General features: G+C 40.5%; 1 protein-coding gene across 3 annotated transcripts in view; it reads right to left on the reverse strand.

The window, feature by feature from the left end:
- The window catches only part of grid2 (glutamate receptor, ionotropic, delta 2), a 375,714-nt gene extending 353,450 nt beyond the window's left edge, over positions 1 to 22,264 (reverse strand). For 2 of the 3 annotated variants that reach the window (XM_044026432.1, XM_044026433.1), the window contains exon 1: positions 21,167 to 22,264. In XM_044026432.1, the coding sequence (XP_043882367.1) occupies positions 21,167 to 21,254 (88 nt within the window). In that variant the 5' untranslated portion in view covers positions 21,255 to 22,264. The remainder of the gene's footprint in view (positions 1 to 21,166) is intronic. The other variant, XM_044026431.1, reaches the window with a different exon arrangement.
- Between the last annotated feature and the right edge of the window lie 403 nt (positions 22,265 to 22,667).

A 22,667-nucleotide genomic window follows, 5' to 3' on the forward strand; every position in this document is an offset into this window, starting at 1 on the left:
TAGCTCATAAATAGTGAAACTTGTGGTTATTCTTACACTTTTGATTGCCATTGTCCACACCACTGACGCAAAGACATGTGCTATACTACTTTCTGTTATTGAATGTGCACATTACATTCAACTTAAGTAAATTCCCTTAATTAAATCATGCATCAGTTGTTTTGTTGATGCAAAATTGTGAAAAGTCATACCTGCTTCACAGAGGCCATCATTTCCTATATGCATGTAACTCTGAGGCAGAAGGGACAGCTGAAGTGTGTGACAGTTCAAAACATGAACAATCTCGGACTCTTGTGTTTTCGTCTACATCAAGTGTCTCATAGTCTCTCACAGCAGACTATCGCCACATGACAGAGGCCCCAAATCAAGTGGAGTGGAGGTTTTACCCAAAATAGAGAAACCAGTTGACTCCAGCAACCAGCAATGGGAGTGGAGTTTGCCAAGAAGCATTTGATGGCTGGGCCTTGGTTTATTGGGCTCAGCTGGGCACAGCCTAAAACAAAATCATGGAGCCCATTACCTGCAGGGGTTGGTATCAGTGTTAGGTGAGCATGATGGAAAAACCCAGAGGGAGGTTGTTCTTTTTTTATTAGACTGAGCAAGAAAAGAAAAAAAAGGCATGTTCAAGTACAGGGTGCTTCACAAGTATACACCTGCTACATGAACATCTCAGTGACTCACTGACCATATGTTTGAGGACACTCTGGTTCTGCAGGAGCAGAGCTGTCAACTGATGACCACCTGTTTTGTTAAAGCAGATGGTATAGGAAAGCTGTTGGAGAGGCCTGGTTAAAAACCAAGTGTGTAGTGAGAGTGAACTGTCACCACTGTGAAGGCAGCTATCGTGAGTTGCAGTCAGAGGGTTGTCACTGTCTGTCACTGCCTTTCTGTCTTTCTCTCTAATGTAGGATAGAAACTCCTCAGTGTGTTGATGAAATTCCCTGGGATGCTGAGGCAGTTTGCAGTCAAGTGTGATGTGGCTGGGATGATAATCAGCACCTACAGATCTATGGTTATGATTCTCTGCTGGAAAATAGTCAATTTCTACCCTTCAACTTGGGAAAGATTTACTCCACCATGTCAAGCAGGCAGGGTTAAGTGTCTCAGGGTGTTGTTTAGGAGTGAGGGTGACATTGACGGGCAGTTTGGTGCAATGTCACGTGTCGTACCGGACCATTGTGGTGAAGAGGGAGTGAAGCTAGTTCTGACAACTGGTGAGAGTTTGGAGTAGTGATCTGATGTCTCCCAGGCACCTTTTCATGTGGGATTGTTGTGAGACCTCGGGGCATCACTGGGAAACCACATGAAAGACTAACACCACCCATTCATAACATCTATAAAGGTGCATTTATACATCAAGAACCAACGTGGAATCTAAGAAATCTAAAATGTATAGTTTGAAATAAAAATAGTCAAATTTGAGACTTTTATCAAATTGTCAATTTGATTAGAGGGTATAAGTGTTTAGCACATGACATGCTGAATGTCTCGCAGCAACAAGAAAGGTACCAAATAAAATAACAATCATTATACAGCAGTATAGTCTGCCTGCTTTTATTAAAAAAATCTCTGATTAGCTTTCTGCAAAGGAATTTTTCTTAAAATGAAATTCATCCATTTTAATATTAATCTGTTGATGACTTATTCATTCTCATTGTTCTTAGTTCTCAACTCTTAATAACACTCCTTTTTCATTTTCTCTCTTCTCACTTCAGATTTCCCTCCAAATCTTAACTGAAGCTTAAACACAAGTCATTGATCATGAATCACTGTGATAAATGTCATCAAATGGAGGCATCCATGCTAAAACAGCATGTTTGTGCTGGCTGTAGTTGTTGGGATAATCTAAAAAAGCAACAATGCTGTAACATTTGGGAGACTAAGAACAGACTAATTTGTGTCCTTGTTTTACTTTGTTGAAGTGCAGTACAAACAAGGCAGACTGAGTCTGGACTACATGACAGAAACAGAGCCGTTTTGCATGCAACTGTAATGGTCAGGCAGTACAGAGTACAGTTTTCAAGGATTCTATACTAACCTGCAAACCTGTCACAGAGCTACATGTATGTATAACACCTCACCCATTCATTCTCACCCCAAATGCTCTGTTTACAAATGGAACATGGAGTTCAAGCCAATACACAAATCTGCATATGTTATCCTTCTTCCTTCTGCATTGTATGCAATTTCTTTGATAAGGCGCATACTATAGCTATCTCAATTTTTTGTTTTTCCTCTAAAAATGCTTTTTTCTCCGTGTGTATTAGAATTTACAGAGATGCATTTCATCACAGCCTCGTTGAAAAAAACAGAGGGACAGACATGGGTTGAAATCATATCACATTTCCTTTGAGGACCTTTGATTGGATTGATCCAATTAAAGGTGCCATCAGAAAAAAAAACTGAAATAAAGTCAAGAGGAGGCATTTGTTTCACAGTGCACTCATTTTCTCCATTTTCCTTCTCTCCCCTTTTCTTCCTTTTCATTGTGTCTCCTGTTCTGTCTCTGTCTTGTACCATCTATGTCATGCACAAGAGAGGAAAAAGACAGCTTTGTAGTTTCAGTAATGGAAAGTGTCATTTCCTCTCAATTTCTACAGTCTGACATGAAGGGAGAGTAAAACGCAGAGCTTGCTGTTTACTTTCTATTCAGTTAAATTTTTTGTGTGTTGGACAGATACGCTGAGGGGGAGAACAGCCAAGGTAAGTAGACGTCTCCCACAAGGATTGCAATGGAGCAGAGTTCTTTTAAGTGTGACTTTGCAAAAGAAGCTGTAAGACTTTTTTGATTGGGTTAGCTTCCTCTGGCAGCCAGTGTTAATACCAATGTTAATGTGACAAATAAAAACAGATGTCCGCTATATCACCCTCAAGCAAGGCCATTGTTTGCTGTATTGCGACTGAAAGATTTAAAACAACCGTCTATTCTTACTTATTTATATTATACACAACAGCATCAAAGACACCAGTAGATCTTGTAAAGAAAGAAAAAACTTTGAATGGCACCACGTCCTTGGCCACTGCAACCTCTTTAATGCATTGGTCAATCAAATAGCTGGCCTCCATTTTACATTGAAGGATGAAACTGTCTGAATATTGCCTGCGAATGAGTGACTTTAATTTGAACATTTGATGAACTTGTCTGATTTGTTAAATATTATGATCAAAGATCTAACCAGCAATGCAAGTAATATCATCGTAATGAGTGTGACCGACACTTTCTGGTTTCTGGCCAGCTGCTTTCTGAGATGTGAAAAAAACATGGAACCTACTTAGGACTGAAAATTATTCATGAATCCTGCGCTGGCGTGTTGTGGAATTATATGTCTGTGCCACAGGAGTGTGTGTGTGTGTGTGTGTGTTCAGGTTTTTAGGTGTGTGTAAAGACCGGGGAGAGGAGGGTTTGGCGGATTGGTTTCCAGCTCCAGTATTAGACGATTGGTGGATTGCTTTCCTGCTTCAGCGGGGGATTGACTGTGATGGAGTGCACCTGCTTTATAAGCGGCACAATGGCAACACCGCAGCAGGTGGAGGGACACTCGTCACCTCCCTCCACTCCCTTTTGTCTTTTGTTTGATTTAGTATTGATTTTAAAGTTAAGTTGTTCAGAGAAGTATGGGTTTGTGTGTTTATTCAGACCCATGTTTTCCTGCTTTATTTAGTAAGTGTTTGTATTTTTGTTTGTTTGATTTTCATTCAGGGGAGGAGGCTACCTCTCAGTTTGGTTTGGTTTGTTAGTAATTTTGGCTTTAGTCCGACCTGAAGTGCAGCTCTGTAAATTTGTAACCATTGATGCCAATAACAAAAGCCAGCAGCAACAAGCCTGTATGTTAGCCAAACAGGTAGCTGACAACACTAATGCTGAGTTAATAGTTAATACTAGTTACATTTATACACATCGTCCAAAGATGTCTGACAGAATTTTTACAAAAAATGCGCCAATCATTTTAGTTGCCATACTTTAAACATGTCAATCAAATATAAAATAGGAGAAAATATTCATAGAAATCATCATCCACTTATTATAAACTGGTTTGCCGTCTGTCTAATAGTGACAATAATGTCAGTTATACACTAACAGCAAGGCAGTCCACCATTGACCCCACCCGCAGCAATGCTTTGCAACACAATCATTAATACCAATGTGCCACAAATGGATCACTCATAACTTAAAGCTGCAAATTAAGACATAAAAGACACAACATTTATAAACAGTGCAGTTATACAGGATGCATAATTTACATGAATTAAAAAAATGCATGGTTCATGAATGGTAGAACTGCGAGTTAAATCTGAAATGTTGTACTACTAGCAAGTTGAAATGGGCCGTATCGCCCCCTAGCACAGAGGTGGACGCACTTCATTCAATAAATCTATTTCCCTCTAGTGCTTGTGTACAGGGACAAGGGCAGTAGTCCAGCTTAATGCCACAGTTGAGCTACTTATCGAGTTGATCTGGGAAATGTACAGACAGATAAAAAAAAAAAAAACAGAGCCATAAGACGACCAGAAAGAATCATCAACATCCGATAAAATATTTAACACAACGCGGTGTACTGCTGGGCCTCACAAATGTTGAAATTATGTGGAGGGACTGCTTATCATTGGCATGCTGACTATTTTCACCCAAGGCAGCTGGCAAAGGCAGGAGGCCCTCAAACGATATCAGATCGTAGTGCTGAAAGAACATGTACTCTCTAATGCTCCTGTCTCAGTCTGCCAAAGGCATTCCCTTTCGACTGCAGACACTGTCCATTGCATAAGAATCTACAAAAAGCTTGCACATAAACCAGAAATATCCAAACACATTTCTTACGGCTGCTGTTGCTCCGACTGACAAAACATGAACACTCTTTGATTTCTTTTCTCTTAAAAAACAATGGCATCTCAATGTATGCATTTGTGTCTGGACCTAGCCCTTTACTGCCAAATGCAATAAATACAGGAGCGGTATGATGAGATTTTTTACTAGAATGGTACTCAAACTGCATGGGTTTTGTCCTCCCATTTGATTTGAAAACAACCTCAGTTCTTTGCGCCGTGGCATAAATTATACGTTTATGTTAATGTGATCCCATTACAGCAGTAGATTTGTGAGCTCCACATTCAGGCTGCAAATGTCCAATTTTACCACATCCCATAGATGCTGCAGTCAGATGTGGCGAGCAGGGATTAGGTTATTAAAGTATGCTGAACGAAAAGAGCCATTAGAAGATGGTAAATTGTAGCAATAGAGAGATGCACATGGTCAGCAACAATGCTCAGATGCCACAGTTGTGGCATTTAAACCATGATTAACTGTAACTTCAAGGGCCCAAAGTCTACTAAGTAAATATTGCCTACACTGCTCCACCACCAACATGGAGAGTTGACACAAAGCAGGTCGGATTCATGTGTACATGATACTTATTTAGAATTCGGACGGTCCCATATGAGTCATTAGAAATTGTGATTTATTGGAACTTCTCCAATACTATGGTCTTCAAGTAGAGAGTGTAGGAGGGAACCTGTGCTCACTGCAGCCTCACATTTCTGTTGTTGTCAAGCCTGATGCTGAGCACACTGCTGTTGAGTTTTGTTCTGGTCAGCACAGTGAATAGTGGTTGTTTGAGTTCGCACCAGCAATCCAATGATGTATGAGTAATTACCGATTGGATAATTGCATTGATAAGTTGTTGTGCAGTAAAGCGTTTGGTAAGTCAAAGGTTTCATGCCATTGAGCATTACTTAGGGTACAGTTGTCGGTCACAGAACTGCATGCAATGAGCAGCCTTGTCAGACACATCAGTCTCTGTGCCAAAGAAATTCTAATGTCAAGTGTACACCTGAGATATATAAATATATATGAAAACAATTTCAGAAACATTTTATAGCATGAGTATAAGGTGGGTAAAGATCCATATGATCTTTGTAACAGGCGCACAGAGTGGAAGACAGAACATGTCGCTTGGTAGACCGTGCTGAAACTGACGGGGTCCGGTTGCCCCCTTGAGAACTGTTAAGACAAAACATGACTCACTGACAGGTAAAAAAGTGAAAGAGAGAGAGAAATGTGGAGAAAGAGCACAAGCAGTGGCGTGGCGTGTCAAAAAGTCAATTAGACAAAGACACAGAGGTAGACTTGCATCTTAGAGCTGCCCCACACAGCGTCACACTGCCGACACATCTCTATATATGTATTTACCAGCAGGGGTCTCGTTAGCCTGGCACTCCATTATTCCTGTAGTATTACATTAGAAATGATGTGAGCTCAACACAGAAGAACATGTTTCCATTCTTCCACAGCAACACTACGTTAGACTAAGCCCACAGAAGCCTGACTAGAAATCAACACAACAAGGACACATGAGAAATAACGTCTCATACCTTTCCTAAGTGCAGGTACGAAGCTTGTATGTGTATGTGTACATGGGACATACAGTACATTCACTTCACAGCTGTACTCTGTTGTATACAGTCAATTTCACTTTAGAACTCCCTGTTGACTTGGGACTGTTGTTGCCCTGTAGCAACAAATACATACTAATCCACTCTTTCTCTCACCACTTAACCTTCCCTGAATTACACCATTGTCCTATTGGACATGTCCTATTCTAAGCTCTGCTAACTCCCGTGTGTGTGTGTGTGTGTGTGAGAGAGGGAGGGAATTTCTCCCTGACGACTGTTAAAGTGTCCACAACAGTTTCTATATATCTAGATATTTGGAGCTATTTGGAAATGGAAATCATATCAGAGTGCCCAGATTCCTTTACTTTATACACATACTCACACTAAAAAATGTTGACACACGCTCCTTCATGCGTGCATGTGCGCACACATGCACGCATGCAACCACCCCCACCCACACACACACACAGGTCACCGGAACTCACTGGAATAAATAGAACCTAAAACAACAATATCCTGACGATTAGAGCTGGGACCTTCAAACTAAAGAGGATTTGCAGCTTAACTTTTTAAGATTTAGCTACAAGACTTACGCTCATGACCGCAGTGTAATTGAATAATATATTTGCATAAGGATTACCAGTACTGAATTCTAATTATTTTACGGCATTCCAGTCAAATGAGTTATGGCAATTATTAACAAATTAAGTAGGAGTAAGAAAGTAAGCAACATTAAGACATTCAAATTACAGTGTATGTGTGTATATATATACATATACAGTACATATACATACATACATATATATATATATATATATATATATACATACATACACACACACATATATATGTATATCTATATAGATATACATATGTATACACATATATACAGTATATATGATGCATGACTGGAGTGTAGAATATTTTTCTCTTGAACGCCTGAAACTTTTCCCAAAGCTGCATTCACAAACGCAAGGCTACACTTCACACACACTGTCTGACTGTCTGAAGGAATGTGAATGAGCCGGAAGGACGCAGAGACCTAAGAGAAATTAAAAACGCATTCGACAAAGTAAATGTAGATTCGAGGAAAGACCAACTGACTTTCCCCCCTTAGTAAATCTGAAACAATGTGGAGTATCCCATCAACAAAGTGAATTAATAAACGTTACAATACATTAAATTTCAAAAGGACCTCTTATTTTCCATACCCATTAAACTGCTCTCCGAGTCTGATGCTGACTAAGGGACTGATTAAAGCAGACTGGCACTGCAGCCAAAGATAGAGGGGCTTATCAGTCCACATTAACATTTCAGCTGAAAGACACACTACCCTGCATACACAGAGAGGGAGAGAGAGAGAGAGAGAGAGAGAGAGAGAATACTTCTCAAAATTCATCCCCAGTCTGGCACGAAAAGAAAGGAGATTAATCTTACTGAATGCAGCCAGATGTGGTTAACCATTTTTGATTAGATTAGTCAGAATGGACCTAATAGCACTCAAAGAAACATTTTACAGCTACAATCCTAACAAAAATCTGGTGATACAGTTACATGAAAATGACTTATGAAAATGTGCACAATATGTACCTTATGTACTCTATTCCACTTTTGCATTTATTATAAAAGCCAACTATACTACTTATTTTTTGTTTGAGATCCATTTTGCATTACTCTGTGGTAATTATAAGTCATATATCACATTGTTGCCTGAGTTTGGAGGTATTATTTCAGCTGTTTATTCATTGTTTTTCTGTAATAATCTTCCGCTTTTTCATGAAAGACATTTTTTACGTTACAGCTTTAGAAAACAAAACATTATTGGTGGCAGCATCCAATCCTAGGTACAAATATAGGTACATGAGTGGCTTGCTCCCTGGAAAATGTAATAAAAGCTTATTGTTAGATCTGTCTGGGGGGTTTTACTGCCATTAAAAGTCATTTGTCTGCAGACGGCATGCAAATAAGAAATGCAAGCTTAGAAAGATGGTAGCGTTTCAGGATTTGAAATGAGATGAAGCAAAAAGAAATGAAGAAAACATCAATATTTACTTCATCCAAACACCATGAATTGAAGGTAGTTTGGCTAACTGCAGACAGAAAGAACAGACAGATGGGGGGAATGGACTCGAAACAGCAGGTGAAGCATATATAGTGTATTTCTGTGACTCTGCCAGCAGAAAGAAGAAAACTATAAACCTGATTCAGTCTTGGTTTTTCCGCAAACAAAAGTCTATAGTATTACGTAAACACAGAAGTCTCTCATTTCAGGGTATGCCATAGAGTTTGGGTGGCAAATGTCTAACAAAGAATATTACTCGTTGAATTACACATTATTGTTTTGTCTGCGGTATTGTCTGTTTCTACTATCCTTGGCAGCACTCCGGAATGAAAATGATGTACTTGGGTTTGTGACGCTGTTGTCCTCTGCACCAAACACAGAGAGAGAGGCAGTAACTCTATTTGTAGCGCAGACACCACCTTTCCCCTGCCGTTTAAATAAGTAAAGCATTTATGAAGCGGTTAACAGGTCAAACGCACTTCAGACAATCACAGCAAACTGTGAATATGAGAACAAATATGGACCATTTGGAGGGAAAAGGAGTCATATGCACCCTGCATGCTGGATAAGTTTTTTTTTTTTTACAATTGCAAATTGCATTTATTTATGCTATATGATATTGGCTAAGCTAAGGGAGAAATATTTGGGGTGGTAGTGGGAGGGGGGGGGTCGTTAATGTGGGTAAAGGAACCAACTTTGCGGCAACAAGAACTGAAACATATGACATACAAAAATATAAATAAATCATGGGTTGGGAAGTGTGAAGGGGGGGAAAAAATGAGACAACCAACTCAAGAAAAAAAGCACAGGGGGAGAGAGAAAAAGGAGCCCTGAGGGCTGTCCAAAGCCAGACAGGTTCTAATGATGCTGTCTCTATAACAGATCCCACCATGCAAGATGTTCTGTTTGTGCTCAACTCTACTCTGAAACGAGCCGTTTCATTCGGGGGTTCTCTGAAATCCTGACGGAAGCACATTATCATATTAATTACAGCAGTAATAGGATGACTAATAGGGGTTAATAATTAACTGTTCGTCGATTAATTGCCATTAAGAATTTTACCAATTAAGAATGAATTCATTCACAAATGAACTGACAACTGTTCCCTTTGGTTTGGTGTGTAATTTCGCTAAAAATCCAATGTATTGTGTGGGAAAGATTTAGAACAGAAGTATTCAAAGAGGATGGAAACGAGTGAGAAGCTAGACGTTGCGGCCTCTGAGCTGGACCTCTGCCAGGACATTGTGCCGCACCGCAGGGAATTTCTCGGGCACCACCACCATTTGTCTGCCTATCTGTAATTTATTGTGAACAATTAAAAGACTATTATTAACCTATTCAATTATCTGTTAAGGGGAGACGCATAAAATTTGCAACTGTGTCTACTAAGATTTAACGTCGGTTGGTTTTAAAGTTAATTCTAAATTATTATTATCATGATTCATAAGACAGATTAGGACACATGTCTACATCTTTAAGTGTCAATGACAGTGGACAGTGGAGACTCACAGTGGTGTGTTACAGCTATGTCACAGGCTGTTTGGGCAGGGGTCAAGGTCTGAAGGACACTGCTGGAAGTCCCATGACAACTGCATCAAAAGGAGCAACAGTTTGCTGACACAGATTTTGCCTTCATTTCATTTCTCTTCACTGGTTTAGGGAGTTGTTTAAGGGACTTGTTCATATCCTACATATTTGAACTGGGTGAAGACCCAGTAAAACACTTCCTAGGATCTACGAAGGCTATTAAATCAGGAAAAAGGGGCCTTTTGTTTGATGATACAAACCTGAAAGCCATTAGAACACGGTTAATTATGTCACATTATGAGAAGCTGAGAGACGAGCACTTGTAGTTTATGCTACACACAATGTATGCATCCCACTCAGAGACCAGAAAAATAACTTACAAGGAACAAAAGGTTACAGGCAGGTAATTTTGCCATTGTGCTTACAAAAACCTGAAAACGCTACCCACATTAATGGATGGAAGTAATGACTTAATGATGCGACGGTATTATGTGACTTTGTCTTCATTAACTTCTTTTTATTTTAAGTACGTGATTTCTGTATTCCAGTATTTTCGAAGACCCTATCTGTCCTACCAGCTCCATGACATCAACTGGGGCATAAGTGGGCAAATTGTGATAAAAGACATCTGAAGGAAACACTTGTTTCAGACCCCAGGGAAAGATCCCGCTAACTGCTATTGACCAACCAACCACAGTCAGAGTCTTTGAATGGGCCTCCAGGAGTCCCTTGAGGATGAATATGTGAGCTCTGATGTATTGTGTATTGAAGCGTATATTACAGGAAGAGATACTGTCGTACATAATCGAGGAGGTTTACAGACGGCAACTGAAGTGTTTTGTCCCTGTCTTTTTAAACTCTTCTGACTGTATGGAACAGACATTTCGGGGTCTTTTTTTTCTACATGCAACAAGCACTAAATAATTCACTATGTGTTGCATGATAAAAAAAATATGCATGACATAGGTAGTTTTCCGATACTTTGGAGAATCAGCAAGCAACTCTCAAATAGGAAAAATTTCCAGGAAAATGCAACATCTGAATTGTCTATTAGAGGCATAACTCGAAAGGACAGATTCAGATGACTTTTTGGGGTTTGTTGTTATGGCTCAAGGAAGAAATTATTACATTTCGGTGGCGGTCTGGACACGGATTCAGTTGTTTTTCTGGTTTTTTTTTACAATTGGTAGCCTTGCGAGATAAAGCACCTTGTGCCACTGTGGGGAACTCAGTTGCCTTGGTGGAGGTTTGCACTCTCTGAGCGATTTTTACAGTTCTAAAATGTCACCTACTGTTATTGTGTGTTCAAATCACGTATTATTCCCTAATGTTTTTGTACTGCAAGCAGTATCTGCATAAATCAGTGCAATTGACAGTTTTTCAGTTTCAGGAGCTGCATTTCTGCAGCCTACGGTGTGTTGATCTGTACGTATGATGCACCAAGGCTTACTTTTACTGTCAGAAACATGAGGGGCAATATATGGTCCATTCTCTGTGAGTGTGTAAGTGGACTTTTTATAACCTATGTGAGACAAATCAATGAAAAAAAAGGGGTGCACTTTACTGCACTTTTTGGTGCGATGGGAATCTCTAGATGCCTCATGATTACATTATACTAAATACTATTCACGAGGCATAATCAATATATCTAATGCATCTTAATGTATCATAATTTTTCTTCCAAAACAGTGTTTTTAATTATCCATTATAATAAAAAAAAATGTGGTATATTTATTTCCCTCCCCCTGTGTGCATGGGTTTTCAGTGGAGTGTGGTCCACTCATGTTGCCTCGACATTAATACATAGAAAAGAAGGTTTCGTTGTTATAGCCTGCAAATACATTAAGTCACATGGCCACAATAAGTTGCTGGACATTTGTCTGACAGATGCAGAAAAAAAATGCACACAGCAGGTGGACACATACATAGTCATTCATTCGAGACCTATAGATAAACATTAAAGTTGACAATGTGCTTCATATATTACACTGACTGCAATCTGTGAGTCAGGCTTTGGGTTATTTCTATCCAACGTGTGGTATAACACATTATATTAACGTGACAGGAAGAGGCTGTGCATAATCAATCATCTATCAACTCACTGGCTGCTTTAAAGGCTTAATTACATTTTTTGCAAGTTAATAATAATATAGGCATGATAAGTGCCAGCTCACAATTAAAGTGAAGGCGGTCACTTGCTCCTAATCTGTTGAAAGGGGCAGGATTTTCAAAACGCAAAAGCAAATACATGCTCTTACAGCTCTGTCCCTCCCACTCAGTTTGTTTGTTTTCTTCTTCTTCAGACCCTTCAGGAAACAGTATTGAAAGCTGCAATCCAGATGGGCATCTTTGTGACGTGTCGCGGAGTGTGTCAGACAAAACAACAAACGGCACCAATTCATTCCACGACAGCGATTAGCAAAGTGTTTCAACACCTCTCGGTCGTGATGCCTGTTTCTGTAATCACTGACAGCGTATTAAACAACGAGAGGGAGATGATGACAAAAGAGGGAAAGGAGAAGGAATGGGAAGGAGGGAGGGAGAAGACAGAGATGACGATCACGACAACAAAGACTGATAAGAGTACAGAAACACAGGGAATACAGTAATGAAATGGATAATGAAAGTAAAGAGAAAGTAGCCAGAAATAAACTTGTCCAGACAGGCTATACGAGATAATGGAGAAAAGAGCGAGTGGACAATAAGTGGAGATGAGAATAAAATCAACAGTGGAAGAGAAAATGCCAGAGAGGTGAGCGAAAACAGCATGGCAGAAAAGAGAAGACAAACACTGAAGAAAATCATTCGGTGGTGAATATAAATGAAACAAGCTGACACCATGGATTAACAAGAGCAAACATGATCTCAGAGGAAGTAGAACTCAACCCCCACAAGTATTACAGATTAGCAGCAGCAATTTGATATATTCAGAGCTGTCCTCTTTGAATATTTCACCAACGTTGTCACTTGTTACAACAGATCATGAAAGTATTTGTATAAATGAATAAATAATAACAGCAGTTTGTTTGTTTGTATCACGCCGAAAATGCATGTGACTACATTTTATCGCTTTGACAAAAATGGAAAAAAGGAGCAAAAATATTGTGTTTTGTGGATTTTTTTTCATCAGTAAAAAAAAAAGAAAGAAAGAAATTCGAAAATTGAACTGTTTGACTTTGGAATTAATTTTTTTCTTTAAAACATAAGGTTGCAGTTAGATTATAGATTAAATGAAAGAGGATGACATTTCTGTGTCTGTGGTTGGGGGAGCATTGTCAAAGGAAACAAGGACGCTGGATTCAAAAGCAGTGCATCATAACAAATGTATGCATTTGAATTTGAAAGGGCAGAGGACAATCACACAGTCATCATCAGTAAATCCATGCTTTACTGGTCTATGGAGCATTTACATTTGCATGAAGCAATACAGGACTATAAAAGGAGTGTCCCTGAGATTAAAAAACTGTTTTAACTATGCTAGTGTAAGACTTTATTTGACTGTGTGGGGGTATTTCCTGCATGCCCTTTCCATGTGTGTTAACATGTTTTTGCTCCTGCACTGATTGTATTGGAAACTCGCCAATGTCCTGCTGTCTGTTATTTTTTTTTTTTTTCCATAGTGCAATGATAAGCAGCTCTGCCATGATTGGTTGTTAAAAGAAATGATTCAGAGGAGTGAGAGAGGTACTGCCAGAAAATCACACACTGGCAGTCACAAACACTCGCGTCTATGCGCAGACAAAAATAAACGCATCCACACATGCTGCTATGTGACCATACACACAGGACAAGGTCCAGAGATGCACATACACAATAAAAGCATGAACATGACAGGCTCGCATAAATACAGCATACACAGTTTGAAAAAGACGAAATTACAAGATGGCAGTGAATACTGCAGGAATGCAGGAATGATAAAATATATCAATATAGTTATATTCGTGTAGGGTGTGTTATTAAAATAGCCAAGCACATAATCACACGTATCTGACAGTGATGCTTCCTCTAGTCTTCGACCAAAAGGGTCATATTTATTTTCACTGTTTGGGCAACATGTTTGTGTTTTGATCACCGCTAAATAATAACAACTAAATAGTGCGATTGATTTGAATTTGTAGCAGCAATAGTGTGATTTGTTGCCTCTCTGGTTTTTAATGTATTGCTATTGTTGATCACCATACCTGAGCAAAAGGCTCACACAGGATACAACCTCAGTAACGTATAGTCTTCATTAGAAACAAAAAAGTATAGTGCACAGAGCAGAACTGCATATGTTGTCATTAGCTGAAACGTTAAAATTCATTTAATAATACATGCACGCTTGCAGCTGAGCATGTGTGTGTGTGCTAGTACAACTATATGCATGCCTCTGTGCTCACAGGAGCACTTTAAATCATGCTCGACAAAAAGCAGGCCGACGTTTGTTTTAGCAAACAACAAAGGCTCTTGTCCTCAGATGGCATTAAGCTTGTGTGACTGTGTGTGTCGGATAAACACACAATACAATCATCCTGGAACAAGGGGCCTGTGTTGTACAAGTCCTTGCCAGGCCATCTGGTCTGTTCTACCTGCAAAATTGACTTCTACAGTGAGATGAAGCACCTTCAGCGGGGCTAGACGGTCTCTGTTCAGACAAGCAATCAAGCCTTTTCTCACAGCTGCCTGTCAGTCCACCCCCGACCTCAGAAACACACAAACACATACTCTCTCTCTGTGTCCTGGTTAAGGGTTCTGCCTCAGTGACCAGGTACAAACTTCTGTCTCTTTCCCTTACAAAGGGGATGCGCCACACTCTCAAACATAGGAACACAGACAAACCAAACACAGTTGACTAATACAGACACACACATACAATATATGTGTATACTGTATGTATGTACATATTTATACATATATATGTATATGTGTATACTGTATATATATATATATGTATATATACACACATATATATATATATACACATATATATACACATATATATATACACACATATATATATATACACATACACATATATATATATAGGGTTAGGGTTACGTGTGTGTATATATACACACACGCGTATATATACACACGTATATATACACATGCTCTTGTTTAAGTGTAGATCACATTAAATACTTGACACATTAACCCGCAGAAGCAGTTTTTATCTACATAGCCCAACATCACAAACACAATTTGCCTCAAAGAGCTTATGCTCAGATTCCTCACATCAAATGAGGACAAAGTCTGAGAGAAACCTCAGGAAGCACCACAACAGAGGAGGGATCCCTCTCCCAGGACAGACAGATGTGCGGTACGTGTCACTTTCAGCTGATTACAAAACACGTCACATTTGAAAAGAGCAGAAACTAAAAAACTGAATTACGGAAATGTAAAATGTAGAAAATAGGGGGAATTGCAACAGACGCTAACAGAGGAGAGGCAGATGGTCACAAAATCAGTAAAATCAATTAGCATGAATATTAATATTAACGAAGGTAGCATGAACACAAGGCTGTGGGTGGTTCACAGTCACACAGCAGTGCAAGTTTTGCCAGATTGTGGTCTCATGAGAAGATTTAGCAACCGAAGATGCTGCTGGATCAAACCACCGACCAAGGTATGTATTTATATATAAAGTACTGTGTAGTGTCTACATATATATATACACACACACACACACATATAAATCTTCCAAATCTTCAAAGTCAAGTCAAAGATAACATGGACCAGTAGAGCTGTCAACATTTATCAATACATGACTCAAAATATATGAAGCTGCACATGCTGGCCAGCCTCCGCCACACTGAATCAGTGCATAACTGCAGATTGAAATACACATGTACACACACACACACATGTACACACACACACACACACACACACAAACTGACAAACAGAGGTTTAAAGTTGATTTTAAAAAGGAATCTGTCACAACATTCACACACAAACATTCTCAGAAAACCTTGCAGTATAGTAAAAGACAAACCATGCCATACAAGGGTAGATCTCCCTGAGTCCCCCCCAACACAGATAATGACATAGCATGAATGAGTTCAATTAAGAACTTCACTATGTACTAAAAAAGTGTCCAAAATAAGTGAAAGATGACAGTCAATAAGACATTTGCATTAGAGTTCAATCAGGGTTCCCCCACATCAAATTCAAGGACTTTCCAGGACCTGAAAGTGGTGACACCAGCTTAAGATGGGAGGACAACTTGTAAGAGCCGATTCGTCCATGGCGTCCACTTTTATTGATCTGCAGCACGCTCTGCATCAGGCCAAGTGATTGTCCTTGGGATCTTAGCCAGTCATTTGGTGAGCCAGAGATCTTGGAATTTGCATTTCCCAGGCATCACGTAATTTGCTCTCTCTTGTTTATTAACATTACTCTCTCTCTTTTAATGACCCATGTCCATGTAGGGTGATTTTCAAAACTTTCAAGAGCCTTCACAAACTTTCAAGAATTTCAAGGACCTGTGGGAACCCTGTTCAATGCATGTGAATTTGTGTCATGGGAGATGCACAAAACTGTGCACACATTTGAGCATTTAAGTCTTCATTGAAATGTTTCCAAAATAAAACTCATTACTGTTCTAATTTAACGAATACATTGCTTCAAATTGTGCATCATTAGTGCTCTATGCAAATATTGTATTATTCTGTTTAATGCTTCTCCCGAGTCAATTCTAAATAAATCTGCAGTTTGAACTGATATACTATTCTATAAACTACCTTCTGTGTCGTATAACATCAGCTGCCATGTGTGCTCCTATGTGGGATGTGAGAACCAGAGCTACAGATGTGGATCTTAGCGTTTAGTTTAATTTCACACTTGTTGACCCACTTTTGAGGCCACACATGATGAGTTTTGAACACATAGAACACACACACACACACAGAAAAACCACACTCTGAATAACACAAAATAAGTTATCTTGTAAAGACCTATATAAAATGTTCCCCTTCCGGCACAGTATCAAACCTTTAATGTTTCATTAAGTCCTTGAACGAAATGCCTACATCTGAAAATAAAGAGGGCAAAAGCAACAAGGTCTGTCGGACCAAATCCCTCCTGAGTCTGACTTTCTGTGCTCTCTTCTCCACTCAATATGGCTCTCAGTATTTAACACACTGTCACTGCAAAGGATTATTAAGTACTTGAGTAGTGTTCCATAGGCATTTAAAAAATGTTGATATTCATTAAAAAAAAAGAAAAAGTATTACATATCATGTTCTTGGCTAGATATTTTCTTAAAAATAACTGCCAAATGGTTAATTAAATACTCTTTTCCTGGTTAAATAATAAAAAAAATAGTATTTTTACATTTACCTATATTTACTCACAAATCATAATCACTGACTCTTTTATTATGACTTCACTACTTATTATAGGTAGGGATTATGGACACAAAATACTTTTTTGCTATAATACAAGGGAATCACTCTACATGACATAGTCCTTTTCAAACAGTGATTATGGATATTTTATTGATCAATGATGAGCAGAGAACTACACTATGATTAACTGCACAAATTAACTGCATTAAAAGGTGTTTGCAGGTAACACAGGAGAAGAATTCATTGTTGCTCCTTTATCTTTGGCCATGTGTTCATTTAGTCAACCTCAGATTTGTTGTCATCTGACCCAGCAGCATCGTCAGGAGATAAAAACAATTACTGTGATTGGCAGTCGTGAACGAGACATTGTGGCATATGTAACCAACTGTCCTACGCTCATTTTAATATACTACTCCCTTGACATTTAGAATTTGTAGACAACTATGAATGGTATTAATGTGGTCTCACACCAAGCACTAAAACTCATTAGTGCAGATTTAATATACTGCGTCTCAGCAATTGGTCTCAAAATGGTGCCTGTGTGTGTGTGTGTATCAGAGAGAAGGACAGAGACAGAGAGCGAGATAAAGCGCTGGACCAATGAACAATACATTATTTGAGCAACGATGAACCGGGCTCATGCACATAGGGACCAGCTGATGCACTCTGACACGGCGTGGTTTTTATAAAAAAAAAAAAAACAACCCAGCATGACCAAGTGAGGACTTAATCCGACTGTATGAATCACAGCGATTTATCGAGTGAAACTAATCAAGGACACACGAAACCGTGCATAGTTGTTCTCTCGCTGTAGGATGTGCAGAATCCATACGAACCACCCTCATAAAGCAGAGAGCCATTGCCATGCAGTACACGATGCAGTGATAGCCAACAGGCGAGCAATCTCTCCCCCCCAACCTCCCTCCCTCCTTCTGCATGCTGATCATTAGGGAGAGAAAGAGGGATGGAGACAGAGGAAGGGAGGGGGAAGAGAGAGAGAGAAATGAGAAGGGGGGGTGGTGACGCACTGGTGCTAGCTCCCCAGCAGCTCAATCACATTTAATGCCTGGACAGAGCAAGTGCTGGTCTCTACTGTTAGTATCATGAGAATAATGGCAATAGAAGCCACAGGTGTTCAGTAATGACAGCTGTATATGATAAATGACGATAAAGGTACTTTCTCTTTTTTCCCCCAACAGCTTCTATCCCCCCGTTTGAGATCTCTCTCTCTCTCTCTCTCTCTCTCTCTCTCTCTTAGCCTGTCCGTCTCACTTTCTACTTCCCTTGTTCCATCTTCAGCTGTAATTTAGAGATTAAGGAAGGATTATTTCTGACATGCCAATATGACGTGCCTGCTGCGTCCTAAGTAAATATGATGCACGCACACAGGTCAGCGCACTAAATTTCCCAGACAAGACAGAGATATCGACCACGTTCATTTGCAAATGTTTGATATGAAGAAACCAGTGGGTGGCTTCTACACTACCACTTATGTGAGAAAGGGCGAGCGTATCAAAAAACTTTTTGTTTTACTTTCCAAGTTCTGCTGAGGAAGCCAGGATAAGCACTGATGAGTGAGGGATGGAAAGTGAGAAAGAAGCAGTATAGGAAAGGACAACTATTGTTTTGGGAGTGATAACCTTATGTTGTGAATCACAGTGCTCGTGGCTCGCGAGGAAATGAACTATTGATCACAAATAAGGTGTAGTGGGAGAAAGGGAAAGAAGACACAGTGACTGGAATCACACCAAACACCAAAAACGCCCACAATGATCCTTTGTCCTCCAAAACTAACATACACTTACGTGTGCTGCTTTTTTTATGCCGGGGAAAAGATACGCCTCTCACACTCCTAAATGGAGCTGTAACTAACCAGGAACTAGCATATAACGCACTACTAATCTCAAGTCTGTAGAGCTGAATTTTACCCACTTACTGCCTATACGTAGACAAAAAACACTGAATCTCAGTACTTGTGTTTGCTACGGAGCATATAGGCAGTGTTTCATGGCACTGACGGATGGTTCCAACATTGCAGACTTGTACTGTATATCATACCCTAAATACCATTTTGTAATTGTATATTTGTCTTTATTGTTAGGTTAAATATATCACTACATCACAGTCGTTTGATAAGCATGTCTGACAACTACAATATAGCCTCAGTAATCCTGGATGTACAGAACAAAGATCAATTAGTGCACACAGAGAACCTTGACCTAGTTTCAGAAACTGGAACAACAAGAACCTGCAGAAGTGCAGTTGGCCTATATAGTTGTGGAACTGTTTTCCTCGCTTTGGTCTTATATCCAGCAGTTTTCAGTTACATTTCCACAAGTCTAAATGGAGTGAGCAGGCAAACGTGTCGTGCTGTGAGACTTTTGCAGAACATGTGGCTGCTGCTCTGATCAAACCATTCATCCACAGGGTGATCTGTCTAAACACTGGATCACACAGTGCCAACCCATAGGGTCATGACGTGTGACTTCACGAACACTCCAACTTTCTGTAAAACCTGATTAGATTTTCTTAAAAGAGGAATCCATAACATTAAGGAAATCCAACAGTTATGTTTAGTTTCTCCAAGAGATCTTAAAGTGGTTTGATTGACATAGTACATGCATCTCCAGTTGTTTGCAAACAGATGTGTTCACTGGCAGATTGACCTGTGTTAATCTCATTCATCTGGTCATCTGGAAGAATCGGCTTAGCCTACAGGCCGAGGAGACACCGAGTGGATCCAGCTCTTGGAGGATTGGTTTCGGTAGAGCCCCTAAATTGTCTTGGGGTTTGCTCTGTAGCTGAGCAGAGTCTAAACATATCCAACAGGTCAGCATAGCACTGCGGTGGCATTGGTATTATATAATGTGTGTTTCAGTGTGTCCATCTGTCTGGTGAGCTCTGTGATCTTCACTTCTTCAAATGCATATGCATTAAGTGCTCCATCTTGTGCCAGTGTAAGTGTCTTTAAGTGTAGGTCTGCTCCTCACCTTCACTCAAGCACCAACACAGAGCTCTATTTTCCATCATCCATCCCATGCAACCTATGGTAAAGCAGTGATTATGTGTACCCACCACCACCACCTCGCGTCCTCATCCAGGAAGACACACTCTCCAGCGTCATCTGTCTCTCTCTCCCCCCTCTCTCTACCTCTTCTCCTCCTCTTACCTATAGCTGGAGCCGGAGGCGCTCCTACATTATTCCCTTATGTCGACATCACACTCAACACAACAGTGCCACACTTTGCCGGTGGTGGCAGAAGGCAGAAAGGCATAAAACCTTTTTTCTTTTTTTTTTACCCCCTCTCTGGCACTGCAGCAGCTCACGATGGAACACTGTAATACCATTATGCTTAAGAAAAATCTATAAGCGGAACATTGCCGACATCCAGGGCAACAGCACGCCATCCTAAACCACCTGTTTTCCCGCAGCCTGTGCGCATATATCCATCCATGTGACATTCCATATTTTAAAGTGCAGTCTCGTTATTTTGCATTTGTCATCAAACTGAATGACTCAACCAACACCTGTAATACACGAAACGCGATATGTAATACATGTATAATACATCTGACGCCGAGTTATGCCCTAAACTTAAAATCAAACTTCACCTGAAATGCGGGGTTTTTCCCCTGCAACACAGACATTGGAATGGATTTTCTTTTCTTTTTTTTGTAAACATACACCATAGCATCTACATCCTTAATGTCATTAAACAGGGTGTCACAGAAACCACCAGCAATGCTGTGGTATAAGCAGCGCAGCACGACTGAGACCTCCAATCTGTTTCCTGAGACACGCACACAGAGCCTTATTGTGCCCGGGAGTTATCGCCTCAGAGAAAAAAGCGCAGTAACTCACCGATGTGGATGATTGAATCCGAGAGCACCGACTTCCACTCCTGGCTCCAAAAAACGGCGACGAGCAACACAGCCAAGATAACTTTCATGTTGTCCAGATATATTTCCCCCTAAAAATTTTTTTTTAAAAAAATCAGAGAAAACGCAGCTCTAGTGAGTGACAGCGATCAGAGTGAAAATCCCTGGAATCCCGAAGCTTGTGGTATTGGTCCAGCTGTAGGGCGGTCAAGGAAATTCCCTGATGTATGGAGTGAGGCGTTTGTCTGCAGATGGATTTCAGTAAAGATTCCCCGGTGGCCGCACAGACTGGTGCCCTGTTGAAAATTGTGCCAACATTAAATCATACTGTGAGCGAGCAGAGCGAGAGACACTGGAGCCGCAGAGAAAACAAACCGCATCCAAACGCCGACGCGTCAAGACGAGCTGTGGGGCAGGAGGACGTGGACGCTCATTTAAAGGAAACACATTGGTAACGCGTTCAACAACGTCTGCGGGAACCTAGTTATCCCGAAAAGCAAGTCCTGTTGTAATGACCCGAGAATCCCAGCCTTTCAGAGCTGGCGACGCAGTTTCCCCCCTGCACCAATCACAAAATCAGCAGCAGCGGCGGCGGCAGCAGCAGCAGCATCAGTGGACCAAGCCAACGCCAAAACTTCCATTTTCCCAAAGGGCTTTTCTTTTCCTTTTTTCCTTCACTTGGCTCCTCTTTGATTATAATAACCCCCAGGACGCACAGGCAAAGCCAGCGACTTTTTGTTAGGAGGGAAAGAAATGCCACATGATGAAAAGCCTCGTCACATGGCACTGACACAGAGAGGCTCAATATTCCGAAATTGTCTCTAGTTTCCTGTGGAGATGAGAGAAAGACCAGGACAGAGAGGGACCTTCACGGTGTAATGGAACGGAGCTCTACAGCCACTCTTCTTTTCTGCGCCAGGAAGCTGGGGGGGTGGCGAGAATGTCTCGAGGAAGAAGAAAAAAAAAATTCAAGGATGCGCGCAACGACACGCCGCGATCCGCACTCCGTATGCGGGTCCTCGCATCAGCCTCCGCTCGCAGGATGACTGGTGAAGAGGTGGTATGCGTTCATGTGGGAGAGAGAGGGAGAGGTGTGTGTGTGTGTGTGAGAGAGAGAGAGAGAGACCCAAGAGAGAGAGAAAAGAGAAAAAGAGTAAGAGGCAGCAACTATGAGCAGGAGCAGCAGTTGCCAGCCAAGGCGTGCATCTACTGTCTGGATTTACCATGGAGAGATGAGATGAGGCTCTCTTGGCAGGCAGGGGACACTGAGGGATCTCTAACTGTCAAACAGGAAGAGAGATAAAGGTATTCTGCCCACCTCAGCTCTGCCTTTGGCACTTAAGACTCATTTTAACAAGAGCTGGTGATCAATGTGCCATTTGGTGATCACTCAAAATGTAAGTCAACCCCCTGAGCAGGAACTATACATGTTTTAATGGGCCCTGTCCACGGCAGCCATTTGGACAGTTTGAAAATAACAGGTG

Source organism: Solea senegalensis, linkage group LG5, assembly GCF_019176455.1.
Source record: "Solea senegalensis isolate Sse05_10M linkage group LG5, IFAPA_SoseM_1, whole genome shotgun sequence".
In the NCBI taxonomy this organism is placed as follows: Eukaryota; Metazoa; Chordata; class Actinopteri; order Pleuronectiformes; family Soleidae; genus Solea; species Solea senegalensis.